Source organism: Diabrotica undecimpunctata, chromosome 6, assembly GCF_040954645.1.
Source record: "Diabrotica undecimpunctata isolate CICGRU chromosome 6, icDiaUnde3, whole genome shotgun sequence".
NCBI lineage: Eukaryota > Metazoa > Arthropoda > Insecta > Coleoptera > Chrysomelidae > Diabrotica > Diabrotica undecimpunctata.
The window spans coordinates 30,537,054-30,557,034 of NC_092808.1; the positions used below are offsets into that span (position 1 = coordinate 30,537,054).

General features: G+C 36.7%; 1 protein-coding gene across 1 annotated transcript in view; it reads left to right on the forward strand.

Moving 5' to 3' along the window:
* Nucleotides 1-856: 856 nt before the first annotated feature.
* The window catches only part of Pi3K68D (phosphatidylinositol-4-phosphate 3-kinase catalytic subunit Pi3K68D), a 168,667-nt gene continuing 149,542 nt past the window's right edge, over nt 857-19,981 (forward strand). The window contains exons 1-3 of the mRNA XM_072534551.1: nt 857-1,298; nt 18,132-18,381; nt 19,177-19,582. Of these exons, the coding sequence (XP_072390652.1) occupies nt 1,139-1,298; nt 18,132-18,381; nt 19,177-19,582 (816 nt within the window). The 5' untranslated portion in view covers nt 857-1,138. The remainder of the gene's footprint in view (nt 1,299-18,131; nt 18,382-19,176; nt 19,583-19,981) is intronic.

Below are 19,981 nucleotides of genomic sequence, written 5' to 3' on the forward strand. Positions count from 1 at the left end.
TCTTATCTGTACATTTTTTGACACGCAAATAAGATTATTTTAAATCAGTTTTTAGCATTAGTCAAATCGATAGTACAAAGTCAATCCAGATTTCCCACTTTACCGCTAGATTGATGCACTTTAAATTTAAATCAAAAGATGTTTTGTTTATGTAGTATCAACGTGATTGAAAAATAAAATATTCAGTAAAAGCTATAATAGTTTAATAAACTTTGAAGCAGATTTCTTAAACTTTTAATTTATTTAAACTTAAACACACACTAATACAATGCACACATGATTAAATGAAACTAACAATTACTCTTTATATATGCGAAAGTTGAGAAATTATATTTAAATTCAAACTATAGTTAGGATAAAATGATTACGTTCACTATTAAATACTGCAAAAAAACACACTTTTAAATGCTGCAAGAAAACAAGCAATTTAAATTGCATATTTACCTATATAATATGCAGATGCTGGAATCATTGGTTATTTGTTTAATTTTTAAATTCCTTTATTTGACAAATTAAATAAAGGAAAATACGTGAACTTCTTTCTTATTTTTTTATCGAAACTGCTTTTACTCTTACCCTTCAGTGGTGAAGAAATTTCAGGGATGCATGATGAGAGGCGCTCGAGAGGTATTATAGATATATGTAATTGGAATTGTTTTATAAACATAGTTATTATATTCTGACAATACTTTTTTATTCAAATAGACTTGTAGAAACTGTAAAGTATACCCTACTTCAACATATCCAATGTTATCTCAGGATTTCTAAAATAATTATATTAATCGATATAGCAGTTCCAAATTCCAAAAGTATAATTTTGTCCATCTCTACAAATACAAAGTTGAGGTTAAGTTGTTCTTGTTAATTTGACATCTGTGTAATTTTTTATAATAATTTATATTTAAATTATTTTTTCACAGACAAATTAAGCTTTACAACATGAATACGTAGCCAAACAGAAAAATAGAAGCAAAAATTATTTAAATATTTAAAAAAATTAAAAATATTTACAATACTAGTTTCCTTATTAAGTAATGGTTATTCATATCCAAGTAATTATAAATGGTAATTAGATTTGGTACTATCAATATTTGCTAAGATGAGTTAACAAATATTTTGGCAAGTGGCTATTGCTAAAATGGCAGATTATGAAAAACAATTTCAAGAAGACCTGGAAAGAGCACAGGCTCTAAGTTTAGAATCTTTGGCATTGGAGCAGTTTAAAACTAAAAAGTTACAGGAATTAAATAGATCTGCTACAACCATCAATGTTTCCACTAGGCCTAAACTTACATCAGGTTAGTATAATGCTAAGTTAGATTATATTAATTAAGAAACAATATTGCCCTAATTCTGTATATTTTTCTACTAAATTGTTTAATAATCAAGAATGTTATATTATGTATTTTGAACTTCATACCTTGTACATATAATTTAGACTTACATTCTTCAAAACTGATACTTTTCAGTTTTTTTAATGTTATTGTTTGAGGAAAAATATTACAAAACGGGAAAATAAAACTGTTGAGTTTCAATTACCAACTAAGAAGCCAGCCTCAAATTATAACTTGAGAATAAACAGACTATCATATTTTGTAATATTCGAAGCACATTAACATATTTTAAAGTATCATGATCTAACTTATTATAGACTTATAAATTTACCATATAAGTATAGACCAAAGTAGCACATTTTTCTTTCTTTTTTAGTGTTAAGTATTTTTTTCCTTTTTCACCTTTCTTAAAGTTTCAGTGTTTGTTACGTGTTGTGTCCATGATATTTTCCACGCTTTTAACATGAGGTGTCAGTTATTTTTATAATATCTAAAACTTATATTGCACAGATTATTTGTGTTTACAAATTTTGTGTACATCTTAAAGTAATTTCCAAGCTCCTTTTCTCTTTGCGTTGATGGTGTTTTATAATATCTAATTTTACAAATATGCGCCCTAATTTTTTATATTTTTTGTTAGTATGGGTGTAGTACAAGTGTAGTATAAAAATAGATCTGTAGTTGCAAGTACAGTTAGAATCACCTATAAAAATTGGAATAATCTAAGCAATTTTGTATGAACTGTGTATTTTACAATACTACCTAAACAAACAAAAATGGTAAGAAATATCAATTACTGCAACTTAGACAAAGATAAGAAATTCCTGGATAAAGAAACTGTGTGAATGGTTCAACACCACTGACAACTATCTATTTAGAGTGACTGTTTCAAAAGTATGTATAACCCTGATGATTACCTACTTGAACTAAGAAGAACACCTATGATGACTTAGCGATATCAAATTTGATACACTTGTTTTCATCTTTCTTGGCGTGTGCCTGAAATAAGCTACTACTGAATTTTTAATATTCGTCTCTCTCTGATACACAGATGTGTAATTCAATTGTGCGAGTTACGTTCGTCATGGTAAAGTGCGATGAGAAGGGAATGAAGAGACCACTCACGTCTCCCAGTATTGTAGCAATAACACCGATGCGTTTAGCTGATACGGTGTCGGTGATAAGTTCGGCCCCTTTACGAATACAGATAGCTGGCAGTGACGTGTTTTTTTTTATTATAACATGTTACCCTGATCTGTGCAGGTTTGAAGTAGCTGATGAAATAGTTTTTATAAGTAAACAGTTTTTAATTAATTAATAGTTTGAGCTCTTACTGTGTGGAATTCCATTACATAAAATAATACTCTTGACACCTTAAAAATTCCAGTTTATTATAAATTAACTCTCTCTTCCGATACCCATTGCAATAATGACTTGTGGCATTGTTCTTGAATGAGCTGGCTAATAGGTTTATAATTGTAGCAATTACCATTGATATTTTATGTTGTTTTAGTTGATTTTAGTCAGTCATTGTTGGAATTTGTTCCGAACAGTTTTACTTATTATTTTTTGTTGTGAGTAACTAGTTGTTCTATTTAATAAAAAAAAATGCCGGGAAAAACGATAACAGGAGAAATGCATTCATTTATTGGAGTATTTTAAAAAAAGAAAAAGAAAACAACGGACCTTTGCTTTGGTTATCATCGGTACATGAACGAGTAGCGGACGCTTTGAAAATCAGTCTTCGCACAGTGACAAGAATAAAGAGTGAATACAAGACAGGGGCAGCTCTTACTACACCAGGAGAGTCACGTAATGTACAAAAAAAAAAAGACAAATGATGTCAGCGATACTATAAAAGGAGAGATTAGAAATGTACTGTATGGCATGAAAGCAAAAGGAGAGCACGTTACAATTAAAGTTCTAAATACACAATTAAGAAACAAGCATCTCTATGACGGTTCTGATACAAGTTTGTGGCGTCTTATGAAAAATTGTGGGTTTTCATACAAACTAGAAAATAGTAGACGAGTGCTATGAGAGAAACCATGTATTGTCTCCAAACGACTATATTTTTTGAGGCATTATATGAGAAATTTTTTTAAGTCCAAGCCCACTTCCCTTCGTTTTTTTAGATGAAACATGGATATTCCTAAAAGGGGCATATATAAACGTACTTGGCAAGATGACTGTGTGAAAAGCATCAGAAAAGGACACGAAAATACAGGTAAACGCTTTGTTGTTTTACATGCCGGAAGTAGGGAAGGATTTGTTAAAGATGCTGGATTACTGTTTTCTACGAAATCGAAGAGTGCAGACTATCATGATTCTATGGATAAAGAGTCTTTTAAAAAGTGGGTCTCCGAAAAGCTGATACCAATGTTGGAGGAACCATCTCTAATTATTATGGATAATGCCTCATACCATAGCTCTTTAATAGAAAAGTTAACGAATGCCAGTTGGAAAAAATCGGACTTACAAGAATGGTTACGAGCGAAAAAAATAATTTTTGACGACGATTCGGGCAAGACAGAGCTATTGAGTCTTTGTCGCCAGAATAAACCACAAAATACCAGGTATGTTATAGACGAGCTACTCCAAGAACATGGGCATCAGGTTTTAAGATTGCCTCCATATCACTGTCAATATAATCCAATTGAGTTGGTCTGGGGCATTTCTAAATAATACTATGATCGTCATATTGGAGAACATGGACGTGGAATGAAACAGTGAAAAATGTTTGGGGCGATGCATTAGCTGAGACAACACCTGCAGTGTGGGCGAATTGTGTTAACCATACTGAAAAATTAATTCAGGACGACTGGGCAAATATGGTCACATATGATGAAAATGAAAGTAGGATTATCATCGATTTGGCGGAAGATTCCAATGATAAAGACAGTTCCAGTGAAGACGCTGACTGATTAGCTAATTAATCAAGGTCAGTACGTTGTAACAGTTCAGAATTCGCTACAGTGCTTAAAACTTAAAAAATCTGTATCATTTTTTAATTAAAGTGGGTTAAATAATTAACACTTTTTTGGGTATATTTCAAAATCCTTTTAAAATGTACTTTTCGTTATATCCTGTCCTATTGTACTGCAAGCTAGAAAAATACTTCTTCGCAATTTATACGTATATTCCGTTATTAGAAATTTAATGAAAAATAATTTTTAATTTTCTTTTATAACTATTATTTCGTTTGACATGCTACATTTTGCTCCGCCACTGGAGGAGGTAAACGAATCGAGCTTAGACAAGGACAGACAGATGAAACAACCTATTGCAAGTGTTTTTACACGCACACGCTTAGAAAGATGAAAACGATTATATACTATACTTCGATCTGGAAATCTTACGGAGTGACGAATTTTTAAAGTATAGACAGTTACGGTGTCGAGCGGAAGGACGTGAGGAAGATCATAGGCGTCGAGGTTTTTGGATAAATATTTACAGCAATTTTATTAATATTTAATTTTGTAGGTACCTCAAAAATATTTTTAAAATAGACTAATAAAATTTTAAAATTTAGTTAACTAGTACATTTTTACAAGTAAATGAATTACTATTATATCATTTTCGGGCTCAAATATAAAAGAACCGAAATAAAATTCACAATAAAATTAAACGGCATCATCAAATAATACATGTGTGTATTCCCAAAGATATCAACAACACAATCAAATTTCATCTTACGTTCTTGGTGAAAACTCACGAAAATACTTTTCAAACTGAATTATTAATCAATTTTACATAACTTACTTTTAATCAACATCAGAAATGTCTGAGTCATCGCTATCTGCACCAAGTTGAACGACAATGGGTTCCATAATGATATCTGCCTGTATAACTAAATTCCACATATTTTCTTCTTCTTTCTGCGTGTGAGAGATGCAGTTTTGCCAGTTCTCTTGAGTAACGTTATTTATGGCTTCGTGGAAGAGCACTTTTACATAACTTAAAAGTAGTATTTTTACTTGCAACCTCCTTTTTTATTTGTGCCCAGATTAGCTTAATACGATTAAGCTAACAATGGTGTGGTGGTTATCAGTGAATAAAAACCGCATGGTTACGAGACATTTCATCAAAGACGTATTTTAGAAATTTTTGTTTATGCTGTCCTGCAATATTTAGTAACTCCGGCTTAACCATAGACTTGTAATACCCAATTTCTTTCCTATCTAGCCATTTACTTATTTCTCCTTTTCGCCAACTTGTTGTTGGAAGCTTTTCTATTTGACGACTTTGATAGGAAGCATTATCTAAAATGATTATTGAGCCAGGTTCAATTTTTGTCAATATGAACAAAAACCAAGTTTCAAATTTCTCAGTATCCATGTCCTCGTGATAATCTCCAGATTTTTTGGATTCAAAACTGAGAGTCCTCCAGGAAAATACCATGTTCACTATCAATATGTATTATTATTAGATGTCGGCCCTTACTTGATGGTGCTTTTAGACCCGTAGAGAGACCTTCAAGGAACGCTTGTCGAGTGTTTTTAATATTTAAATCGTGCCAAACTTTGTTTGTCACGATTAATTGTGGCAAATTAATTGTGAAACACACTTGGAATGTACTCAAGAAATGGCTCAAATTACAAAACTTACTCTTACTCAAAATCAGAATTATCCGAATCATCGCTCTCGTCATCAAGTTGGACTATAATCGGTTCCATAATTACATCTACCTGTATATCTACATCCCACATCTTATTTTCTATTTTCTCCACGTGACCGATGCACTTTCGCCAGTTGTCTGCGGTAACGTTACGTATAGCTTCATCGAATAGTACTTTAACATCACATAATTTAAATGTAGTATTGCGACGTGCTACCTCTGTTTTCACTTGTGCCCAAATCAATTCAATTGGATTCAGCTCACAATGATATGGTGGTAATCGATGAACAAGAACTCCGTGACTAAGAGCCATTTCGTCAACAACATATTTATGATATTTATGTTTATGTTGTCGTGCAATATTTAACAACTCAGGTTTAATCATTGATCTGTCATAAGCGATTAGTTTCATATCCAGCCAATCAATGATTTGTCTTTTTCGCCAGCTTGTTGTTGGGAGCTTTTCTACCTGTCGACTATGGTAGGAAGCATTATCTAAAATTATTACCGAACCCGGTTCTATTGTCGGTAATATGGACGAAAACCAAGTTTCAAATCTCTGAGCTATCTCAATGTCTTTGAAACTGTCTATACGAGTGACTCATGGCATCGAGAGAGATTATGCCTGTGGTAGATCTTTCCAGGAATGCCGCGTATTGACCATAACATTCGAAGAGATGTTATAAGGAAATTCCATAGCGAAGTCATTCTGAAATAAATATTTGCAATGTAAAGATACATTGTATAATATAAATTAATTCGTAATGTTGTAAGCAAAGTTTAAACAATCGAACGGTAGTTTCACGTTACAATATTTTACACCCAGAGAAAATCCGTATGCAACACTATCGTTTTGTTGACTGCCAGTATTAAATAAAAAATTTTATAATTCACAAAGAAGTGATTGAAAATATCCACTTACCAAAGTTAATATACAAACGATATAAATAAATTGTTAATAACCACTCAAACACCAAAGAAACACTTTACAGACAATTTATAAAAATAAATATAACAAGTTAAGAAGCAATATTTACGGCAGTTACGCTACTGATAAACTGATCGTAGTGAAACAAATTAATCTACGGCCACTTCGTTTCGACACTACAGCTCTTCGGGAGCTAATCATTGGCATTCGTTACTCAAAAACGTGATTTAATGTTGTTATCGTATACTGTTTTCCCGGTGTTTAGTTCAAATCACAGTTTTATTAAAGCGGACTGTCCGTCTGTCTAGTTACACTGAATAATTTACATAAAATTAATTTAATTAAATTTTGCCGTATGTTCACGTTGTGGTCTTATACTAAGTATTTGCCACTCCGTTGTATTTTCCGATCAGGGTATACATTGTTAGTTGTGATGATAGTTGGATTTATGTATACAAGGAAACCAAACAGTATCAAAAACTGAATATATGACAACTATTCCATTAAAAAATCATAGAACTGTTAATGTGAAGTGATGTACAACCATTGTTTACCTGAATTTTTCTTAGAAACTCAGAAAATAAATATAAAAAAACACCTACACTCATTCTGGAATAGGATAACTTACTATATGAGCAAGGCTCCCATATATAGCACAACAAATATGGTGCTGGAGGAACTTGTTGAAAACATGGAATTGCTGAACTTTCCTTATGATCCCAACTTAAGTCATAATGATTTTATTACATTTCCAACAAGTCGAAGACAAGTTTTACCTGCATGAACAAGTGTATAATTCAGTGGTGAATATTTTGAAAAATATTTTCATATTAAATTCTAAATATTTTGGTTGTCATCTATCCCATATTTAAGCAATTATAGAATAATAAAATGCCAGCAACAGTTTAACCAAGAGATAAACTAATATCTGATATCATTAAAACTAAGTAATTATTTGCTTAAAAGCATATGGTAACTATTTTGTGATTATTTTCATATGTGGGAGACCATTGTGTTAGATTGAACATATCTCATCAGATATTAACAATGCATACTTAAAAAGATCCCTAGACTCAACTGTGGGCATATATTTGGCACTGTTTTTTAGATAGGCAATTTACTGTGTTCTTTTATTTATTATCTTGGTCATTTGCCTTATCAAAAAAAAATCAACCCTTTTGACGGAATCCCTGCGAAGGGGTTTATGATTTTTAAAGACAATTTTCTGTTAGTTACCTAATATTAAATAGTTGGTAAGTCAAACTTTATTTTTTTATCATAATGCCCTAAAAATGTTATTTCCTAGCTTTTTCATGAACAATATTTTCTTTTTATGACATATTAAACGATTTTATACATAAGATTTCCGAATTGCCCACAATTTCTATTTATGACGAACTACAAATAATAAGGCAAATTAGTTTACTTAAGATGCCTTAACTGGCCAATTACCTGAAGAAGCAATATTTCCTCCTTTATCTCCCCAGGGGGTTTAGCTGTACTCTGTTTAATTAATAATAGCACAGTTTTTATGACACAGCTAATAATTCCAAATGTAATCCTCTACCAGTGACAAAGAATTTCAAATTATTTGAAATTGGCTTGTCTCAAATGTTGCAGTAAGTCTAATAAACCATAATGTAGGTATTTAAATAATTTTCAGTTATTAAGATTTTCATTTCCATCCCTTCCTTTAAACGTTTTGACCTGAAACATAACTTGCAGAATTCTTAGTTTTCTTACTTTCTTAGAATTCTTAGTCAATAAAAAATATGTCATTTAACAGGACACTTGAATACTATGGTGGTAAATATACATGAATACAATACTAGCACTGTTTAGGTATAGTTTGTAAGTGTTCAACCATGATCTGGGTTGTAGAAGCAACCATTTATAGACTTTTGAAACAATGAAATCAAAAACTATTAAGCGGCATATCTTTTTTCGTATTTTCGGCGTATTTATCGAGGAGGCCGCGCGCGGCCTTGTTCACGAAGAAAACTTTGATTTTATTTTAAATGAACTTCTGCCGTGAGCGGCACCTCGAGCCATCTAGTACAACCGTGCAAGTAGCTCCGTAGTTAATTTGGTTAATCATGGATGTCTCACGTGTTGCTGCTGCTTTTATTCTAATTCACAAACTTTTAAAAAACAAAAATCATAAAAATAAACAAAAACATAGGTGGTGGCTTAAAAAAATGTACGAAAAAGAGCCCAATATGGAAATCATAAACTAATGCAAGGCTTTAAATTTGAAGTAATAGAAGAAACAATAAGAAATTTGACTCAAATGTCCCAAAATAATTTCGACCCCATGTGTTTCTTGATTAAACCACGAATAAGAAAAATGACGATGCACTTTCGAGAAGCCATCTCAGTGCAAGAAAGACTTGCGGTAACAATGAGATTTTTTTTATGACATAACTTTTTTTATCCTAGATTTTTCTCTTCGGAAGCTAGCTAAACGGTTGGTTATCTTCTTTACCACATCAACAGATATACATATTGAAACGGAGATTTCTTGCCAGACATCCTCTCTAAGATTTCTGTTGTGGTAATTTGCATTTTTGCATTCCATGGCAACTCTTTACTTCCATAAAGTTGAATTAATTTACGGTAATTGTCATTATCTATGATTATTTAAAGAGAAATCCACTCACTGTATTTAGTTTTCTAGTCGACAAGTAAACTTGTCCAGAATCGTCCACACTTCGCGCAGCAGTAGTAACAAACATCCTTTGCCTGGTTTAAAAGATCGACAAAATTTGACTCGTCCCGAGCATCGTTCGACCGCGGCAGTGTTCGCTTAAAATACAACCATTAATAAATTTAAAAATTATTGTCTTTTGTTACTTGGTGGAAAATTCTAATAATTTAATTTTATCTGACTCTGAACATTGACAATTCAAACATATATTATGCATTTTAAAGTAGACGACTTTAAAATTATATTGCCAATATTGCCGAGTTGCGTACCTAGGACGACTTTATTGTAAGATAGTTAATTCGATTACATGAAAGCAACTTCAGAGAATATCCATCAGAAACATCATAGCAATAGCATGTGATTCGTCTTTAAAAAGACAACCACATGCTATGGTGGCCACATCCCCATGAAATTCATGATTTTGAAAATGGACTAAAAATCGACATTTTGTGGCTCTTTTAGCTCAAAAACACTTTGTAAGTCTTAAGGCAATAAGAACTTTTGATTAGGATGACAAAAACTACCTCTCTACAAAGTTTCAGCCAATTTAACTTTTTTTTTTTTTTTTTTTTTCGTCTTTATAGAGGGGGGGTCTGGAATCTTCAAAAGACATCTTAGTCCAGGGCGCCGCCTGACTAACTTTAGTGCAGGATTCGTTCTTCGTACTCCCGGCGATAGTTCCCGAGGTACTTTAAAATGCCCTCTCGTCGCCGAGTCTACGCCGAACGCCTACCTGCTAAACCAGACCCTCCTCTGTCATCCAGCGATCCGGAAGCGGAATGGCCGCTGTAAGGCCGGCATCACTTCCGAATCACTACCTTTATTCATTCATTCTCCATTCATACACATCCACACTCTATTCATCAGCAAGGAGGTTCCCTGTCTCGTTCCAGGTAGCGCGTAGAAGACACTCATCGCTCCTAGTTCGGCAATATTTCCAGATGGGCATTTCCTCCTTCCCCACAGTCTGACTCACGCATTCCAACTCACACAGTGTGACCCACTTTTCTAGCTTCACCTTTCAGCATCATTCACCCTTACCTTTAGCGTTGGTTTAGCAGTCTTTCTTCTTCTTCCTTTTTCTTGATTACTGCACGGATATAGCTGTGTATATTAGTCCAAACTAATTTATTTTCAATCATTCTCTCAATCATTTCTCTCACTGTAACAAAATTCACACCTGTCTCTCTCTCCATTCTGTTCCTTTCCACTATCCATCTGCTGCAATCTAACATCGTATGTGTCACAGTGTCCGAGTATCCACAGTATAGGCATTCATCTGTATTAGCCTTTCCGATCCTATAGAGGTAGGCCCTAAAACACCCGTGTCCTGTGAGCACCTGCGTCAGGAAATAATCCAGTCGCCTGTGGCCACAGTCCACCCAATCTCTTATGTTTGGGATCAGAATTTTCGTCCACTGTGCCACATCTTCCGTGTTGTTCCATTCTTCTTGCCATCTTTCAACTGACCTTTCCCTTTCCTGTCTTTTCTCGGTCACAGTAAGGTTTGGACCTCTTCTCTCATACAGCTCTTTTCTTTCCACCGCCAAAACATGCAACGGAACACATCCAGTGATGGTCCATAAGGCTGCCGCAGACACAGTCCTGTAGGCGCATGCCACTCGCAACAGACTTGTTCTGTCTACTCGTGTCATGAGACTCCTACAGGCAGTTATCTCTACGGCCTCGCTCCAGACTGGTGCCGCGTAGAGGACGATCGATTGTACAACACCGTGTAAGACCCTCCTCCTTTCGGATTTGGGTCCTCCAATGTTCGGCATCACCCTCCCCAACGCAGCCGTACTATTCGCAGCCTTCCGGACCACCTCCCGCACGTGCTCTCCCCATTTTCCATTCTGGTGCAATGTCACTCCTAGATACTTTACATGTTTCTTAGGTGTTAGACATGCTCCCGCACATTTTAATTCAATATTTTGCCTATTCCTTGTCCCCTTCAGAATGATGGCTTCGGTTTTCTCTGTCGCAAGTTTCAGTCCGTACTGCGTCATCCATTTCTTTACGACGCCGCCTGCGTTTCTAACCCGGTATTTGAGATCTGGCTCATCCCGAGCCACTACCAGTACAGCGAGGTCATCCGCGAATGCGAAGGGGGTTGTACCCTCTCCGTATTCACAGTGCATAACCCCGTCATATGCCAGATTCCATAGCGTCGGGCCCAAGACAGATCCCTGGGGTACCCCGGCCGTCACGTCCACGATCGTGCCCTTTTCCACCATAATCCTTCTTTCGGACAGATACTCCGCCACCACATTCATCAGGTAACCAGGACATTCTCTCTCCTCCATTGCCTTCATTACCTCGTTCCACTGCAACGTATTGAATGCATTCTTAACATCAAACAACAGCAGAGCCGCCCAGCGATGTTCATCCCCTCTGTTGCGCAATGCTTCGAGTACACTCATGATTGCATCAATCGTGCTTTTCCCTTTACAAAAACCAAATTGCCTCCTTGATAAACCACCTGACCTCTCAATCATGTCGTCTATGCGTACTCGCAGCATCCTTTCATACAGCTTACTGATGCATGGAAGCAGACAGATGGGGCGATACTTTTCCCTAGCTTTGGGAAGCAGTATTAACCTCGATGTTCTCCAAGGCTCAGGAAAAGTTTGTGCTTCCAGCAGTGAATTCATATGTTCCAGAAGCCACGCAGGTTCCACCCGTCCTAGACCCTTCACCGCCTCAGGTGGTATCTGATCTAGTCCTGGGGACCTACGAGTCTTCAGTGAACCCAATGCCTCGATAAGTTCATCCATGGTAAAGGGTACAGCTCGCTCAGCTCCTTCATCCCTCCATACACCATGACATCTGCCGTCCGGAAAGAGCTCTCTTGTTACCTCAAGCTTCTTATCCATAGGCATTTCGTAAGGAGAATACGCATGGAACTTCTTCATGACGATCTTGTACCCCTGACCCCAGATGTCCTCATCCAGCTGTTCACACAACTCTTTCCAGTGCCTTCTTTTTTCTGTACGGATTTTTCTGTACAGTTCCCTCTTCCTTGCGCGGTACTCTTCCTCGATCTCCTCGATGATCTCAGGGTTGATTCCTGCTCTACCTCTTGCTCTTGTTAACCTTCTTCTCATCGCTATACACACATTTCTTAGTGCCTCGATGTCCGCATTCCACCAATATGGCATCTTGTTGACATCTTGGCGACCAATCTTGCTTCCCTCCATCGCTTCTTTAATGACTCTCTCCAGGCTTTCCACTGTCGGTGATTGACCCTGCAATATGCTCACTCTCCATTTAATTATTTCCTCGTATACTTTCCAGTCATTCCCATCGCCGCATCTGCCCATCGACGTCCCGGATGCACGGACCGTGTTAGTGGTCCCCTTTCCAGTTATCGAGAACTCAATGTATTGATGTTCAGTTCCAGTGTAGTCTGGCAAAACCTTCCAACCTACTGCTTTCGCCGCTATTTCTTGTGTCGCCATGGTCACGTCGATGTACGTACCTGTACCTCTCCTAACAAACGTAGGTTCCAGACCTGTGTTCAGAACCACTAGGTCTAGAGCACCCACCCAGTCAGTTAGTATCCTGCCGCGAGCATCGGTGATGGGAGATCCCCAGTCCGCTGCTTTTGCGTTAAAATCTCCCAGCACTACGTATTCTCCTCCTGTGTGTCCCACTTCCTGCATGATCTCGTCTATCTTCATCTCGTACTCGCCCACCGTCACGTTTGGAGAAATATAACAGCAGACTAGTCGCACCCCCTCCATCCGAACAATCACATATCCTTCTTTCGGCTTAATTTCATACACTCGCAGTTTCCTATTGTAGATTCGTACAGCAGCTCTCCCGGTCGTATCTACAAACCATCCTCTTCTTTTCACCGCTGTTGGATTTGGTTCCGCCGTCACCAGCACATCGATGTTCTTTTCTACTGCGGCAGTCTCAGCAAGATCATGTGCTAGTCTTGCCGTTCCCACATTAGTTTGGAGCACTCTCAGCTCTCGAGTCATGTTTTCTTTGTTTGCCATTTCTAAACCTTGGATTTCTTTCGCGCTCTCTTTTACACTCTCATACTCTTGGGACTAGTCCTCAGTTATTTCTATTTTCAACCAGTCGGTTGAACTTTGCGCATATTCTTGAATTTGCCACATGCCCATTCACGTCGCAGTTGAGGCATCTGGTTGTTTCTTCCTTGCATTCCAGCGCTATGTGACCCTCTTTGCCACATCGGAAGCAACATCCTCTTCTGTTCTGCCCCTTGCAGTGCCATTGTTTGTGTCCAAAGGCAAGACATCTCAAGCATCTCGGTATTTCTAACCTTGATTTTATCACTCGGCAGGATGTGTAGTCTACTTTTATTCTTTTCATTTGCAAGATCTTTTCGGCAACATCTTCATCCACATCGATCACGGCACTCATCATCCCTCTTACTGCGCCTCGTGTTTCGGTCCAAATTTTTATAATGTCACAGACCCGCTCTTTTCCAGCTGCTTCCTCTGTGGCCTTTTGGATCTCTTCCTTTGTTGTATTGGGTGGGATTTCCTGTATTAAGAGTCTTTTCTTCACGATGCCTCCTTTTGCCACTGCTCTCGACACGCATGTATTATCAGAGAGAAGTTTCTTCACTTCCTCTGCCTTTTCCCGTCCTCCGACCAACTCCAGTGATATTCCTTGGTCTCTAGTCTGTCTGATCCTTTTAATGTCAATGTCCTTTCTTCCTGATAGCTTGTTTTTTACCTCTGTCATTAAATCCACAAAGGATTTTTCTTTGGTTTTATTGATGATTACGACTCCATTTTGTTCTTTGGACTTGGTGTTGATATTGGTCCACCTTCTTGTTGTTTTTTTACCTAGGAGCGTGATCGTTACATCTCTTTCTCTTACAGCCCATTCCATAATTTTTCTCGATGTCTCAACTCCCAGTGCTGCCGGTGTGTGGATTCCCAGGTTTTCTCTTCCCAGCTCCTCCATCTTCTGTACCAGTTTCCTGCATGTTTTCAGGAACTTCACCGGCACAGGTTCTTCCTTTTTGTTTGGGAGAAGTTTAAATCCATACTTCTCCTTGTGGATCCACGTTCCATCTTTATGAACAGACATCGTGACTTTCGTAGTTCCCAGGCCGCCCTCCTCATCCATCTCCGCTGGAGCACCTGGTAGCTGCGGAAACATAGCTTTGGCCTTTTCCATGGCTTTGTTGTCCTCGTCATTGTTGGTGACAAAGACTGCCACGTCTCCTGTTAATTCTGAGATGTTACCTTCTTTCACTATTGTCCTAGTGAAGACCTCCTCTGGCCAGTCTTCATTTAGAAATTCTATTGTTTCCTTCTCTTCCTTACATGTTGTCATCTTATTTGTGATAGCGTCTACCCTTCGTTTAATGGCTTCTGGATTCTCTAGATCCACTTGAACCCCCATTGTCGCCAACTTCTTAACTTTCAAGGGTTCCATGTTGATCTGCACACCTCTGGATGTCATGCATACAGACTTTCTTGGAGCCTCTTCTTCATTATTTTCCTCCACTTCCTCGATATAATCGAGCATCCGATTTCTCAAGATGTCGACCTCCCTCTTTATGGATAGCCTTGTATTTGGCACCTTTCTCATAAGTTTCCCGAGTTCCGCTACGCTGTCCTGGAGACGCTCCAACTTTGATCTAGTTTTGTAGTTCAGTGGCTTCCCCTCTTCCTCTAAACTGGACGTTTCTGTCCTGTTGCTTGGTTTTCTTTTTCTTGACCTCCTTTTTTTCCATTCATCGTCAAAGCTGCATCTGCTGTCTGAGCTGCTTGCTGCTTCGTCTTCCTTTCTTTCGTTTTCTTTCCTTAAAATCTCCTCCCTCATTTTATTTTTTTCTTCCTTCTGCCTGTTTTCCCCTTTCTCTTTTTCTCCTCCCTTTATTTCTTCCTCTCTCTTGGTTTGCTGATTTTCCCTTTCTTCCCTATCCTTCCCGCTATTTCTGTTTGTTTTATTTCTATCTACAATTTCTTCCACTTCTCTTCTCCAGTTTTTCTTCCCTTGAGTTTCATCCCTTTCTTTCACTCCTCCTCTTCTACTTTCTTCTTCATCTCCACTGTTCCCTTTTCCGTCTCTTTTATTTTTCTTTTTCTTTCTCATCTTTCTTCCCACGAGTTGGGTCGTGCTGATCGGTCCAGTGGGGCAGTGCGCCCTTACCCCACCAAGGCTGTTTTTCCCTCAGGTTCGCCACCTCCCTTGGGCATCGCTTGTAGCCCACTTTATTACCCCTGGGCCATGCACCTCTTTGGCACGATGGTGTTACACCTTGAGGTTAGGGAGGCGGTATATTAGGATTATGCATAGCCGCCTGCCCTATGCATATCCGTTTGTATGGATGTTAAGAATCTAAATTAATAAAAGTGTTAATTAATAAAATTGACTTGAAATTTGGTGGATGGCCGGAGATGAGCCACGGTGACCAATCCAGGCTCATCTGCGCTCATCCTACTGTAGGATGGGTTTTATTATATAGGAAGAAATGAAGATTTTTATTAAAGAAATGTGTTTGGATAATTTGGAAAAAAATGTAGTGTCTTGTGCACCCGGTACACAGACGCTGGACGTTAGTTGGATTGTACTTAGCTTTATCGGTCGTGCTCCCCGGGATATATCCCACAATAGAGGGACCAAGACTGATGACTAGCCTTTTCTACCACGGCGAGGTTATTTTATAGCCCAAAATGATTATCTCATTTTGACCTAATTTTCTCGCTACCATTGCTTCTTGGATTTCAACACTTCAAACTTCTATTTGGAAATCTTCGTTTTATTTTTCTAACTATCTGTTAATCCCTGGAGATGTCGATACTACCACATAAGCTTAACAATGTTGTCAATAGCCTTTTGAGGACCATCTAGTTTGAGTAGTTTTTCTTTATCATACGGACTAGAAAATACTCATAACAAGTCTGGTTTTATTCTGGACTTCTTTCAGGATCTTGGCCAGTGTGGCATATAATAGTTCGTTTGCAAAGGGTCCATATAAGCCTGCATATAAGCATATCGATTTGCATTGGTATACCTGTAGGATATCCGGGCAAATCACTAAATTTAGTAAATCCTTTACCATGTATTGTTTTTTATGGGGGATTTGGTTTATTATTGCATTCACTACAATGAGTACCACGTTTTCTGATAAAACTATACCATATGTACACATTTTTACACCTAGACTGTAATTTCTTCCCTGAATATTCCTGAAAGAAGTGAATTGTATGCAATGCAGCCACTTCGATGTCGAATGGAAAAACGCCAGGATATGGAGGTATAATTTATCTACCTGGGTATGCAAGACCTAGACAATCGCCTTGTTGTTCTATGAATCGGGGCTTAAATGGACAGCAGTCTGTATGTACATTGATCTGTTTTTGAAAACAACAAATCGTCTTTAGGTGATGAGTTTTTAGCCATCGTAGGTTCGTAGTCGTAGGGATTTCTATACATTGTTTTATCGGATTTTGGTGTATATTTGCTAATTTTAAAACCTTTACCAGCCTTCTTGTATCTATACAAAGATTTTCTTTCTTTGATTTTAACTAATAGACTTTTCGTTTAGATTCATTTGGAAATGCGTCACTATAAGCTTGCCAAAACAGGACATCCTGATGTAGACATCTATTGGGAGATGTTATATAAATTTGCCTCTTAAAAATTGTGTCGTGAGAACATTTTCTTCATCTTCAGTTGAATCAGTTATGCTGGTAGCATCTTTGTGTAAAGCTTTAAAAATATGTGAAATTTATTCAAAGATTCTTCAGCTTACTCAGGATACAGAGAAAACAGGCAAAAAAGAGACTTTCAATTTTTTATAATGGTAAATTTTGGGCAATTAGATGATTAAAATCAGTTTCCCATACATCGAGGGGAGCATTATCTAAAAAATTGAATGTTACACATTTTTCATCAAAATTATCATCATTGTTGTTGTATTTTGGATCAAAAGTCATATTATCCATAAAAACTGTAACAAAATGAGATTTTCTGTTGCTATTTTATCCATTTCCTTAACCAAATTTCAAATTTTAATATATATGAGATCTTAACGGAATTTTTCATATATTGTCATTTTGACAGTTTTTTTTTTTTTTTTTTTTAATTTTAGCCAATTTAACTGAAACCACTAAATAAGAAATAGACCAAGAATATTTGTGCACGAATACAACATCTAATGAGCTAAGAGCTGTCACAGGCAGGACGCATTGGAAGAATGGAAGACAACCGTTGGACGAAGCGAATTGTTGAATGGCGACAAAAAGCAAATAAGAGAAGTAGAGGTCAAACCAGATGGACTGATGACATCAAGCGAAGGGCTGCTCACGAATGGATGCAAAAAAACAAAGAACAATAATGAATAGACACACCTAAGGGATGCTTACATCTGACGATGGATGGCTGTTAATGATAATTATATATATATATATATATATATATATATATATATATATATATATATATATATATATTATAGAATCTTTAACTTTTTTAATATTTTCACTAATAGTTTATAGAAACATATATGATGAATAATTGAATAATCAAACTAATTTTTTGTAGTTACCCGTGCTGCATCTATGAATGAAACAGATTCTGGTCAGATAAGATATGATAGACAGCAAAGTAAATCCAGGCCAAGACCAGGAGTACAATCCAGTTCCGGCAATTCACTTCTGGCTCCTCCACCATCATCGCAACGCAAAAATAGCACCTCAAATGATCCAGATACTCCAGATTTGATTTCATTCTCTAGTCCACCAGCTACAACATCTACATCCAATGACATCATTGATTTTTGCAAGCAACAAAAGTAAGTGATCAAGTAGAATTTTTAAAGATAAAGGACGCAATGTTGATTTGTTAAGAATATTATCGTTTTTCTTTATTTTCCCTTATCAAGACCTGAACCAGATCTTCGAGTAAGCAGACCGGTCTCGTTGCACACTCGAGAGATTTGCATCAACGTTTTTCGCCGTTTGGCGCTGACCGTGACCATCTTCTAATGCCGCCACAACAGAACTTATGCTCGTTTTAATACGCTGACAATTACAACACTACACAAACAATTTACAATTGACGTTAAAACCACAGGAACAAAAAGTTTTTAGGCTTTAAGCTAAGGGGCCTTTTTTATCTCAATCAAACTCTTATCGAAACAGCAACAACATTTTTTTTTCATGAAATTCATTAGTACAACCGAAAATAGTTTAAACAGAATAATTTTTAAAATAAATTGAAATTACGGGGTGACCCTAATTTTATGCTCGGCATTGTATAATGGTTATGTCTAATGTTGCTTTTTTATGTATTTGGATATTTTTTATTCAGTTATTAATGAAAAAAATAAATACTTATGACAAGATTTGTAATTCTGGAAAAGGCACGTACCAGGAGATTGTGTTTTTAGGTCTTTGTGGAATTCCATTATTAAATTTCTAAATACGCTGTGCCAAAAATACCTAATACTATATCGTTATAGTTACAAAGAAACTTAAAAATATTAACATTTATTACATAAAATTAGCTTGGGACAGAGATTTTCCATTTAGTGGAGAATTATCCATTCATTTTTTATCTGTATGCTAAAAATTTTTATTTGTTTTAGTTATAACCAACAGCTGGTACTATCCTCTTCAATGTTACAACAGCAACCATCCCACTTTAAATTTTGGCCCCAAATGGCTATGACGCCTCCAACACCAGCATTTGCATCCAACATCCCACATCCTCCTCAAGGTCTGATATACCCTAACGGAAGTTACTATCCCCCAATAAATAGAGTACAGTATTCTTTGAATAATACAAACAGTCCCGTTGTTCCGCCTATTCCTTGGAGTAGTGCTTCCACACCATCCAGTATTAACGTGAGAACTCCAAGCTCTGTAGGTTCACAATTATCTTCAGCTGCATCGACACCTAATTCTGGCATCAGTACACCCGTCCAACAGCATAGTCCTTCCACCAATATTGGAAGTTCTGTACATAGACCATCATCCATTCCACAAATGCAGGTAAGAATTTATGCTGATTTATTTGTAGGATCGCAATAAAAATTTAAAAAAGCTCGATTCTTTAATTTGTGCGATTCCGAGACACTATTAAAAGTTACATGAAGGAAGACTATGAAGTATTATTATATATATATATATATATATATATATATATATATATATATATATATATATATACATGTTCAAAAGCTTGGAATACGTACAAATAATATATCTACGCCTATGTCCAATATACATTTTATTATGCGTTTTACCGGGTATATTTTCCCAGTGTGAGTGATGTCTTCGAATCCAGGTTTTTTTCCGGCCACGGACGATGTTTTTTGGCACGGCCGGTTCTAGGCCGAAGTATTTTGTAGTTGATCCTGTTCTGGCAAGTGTGTTAGCTCTTTTGTTGCC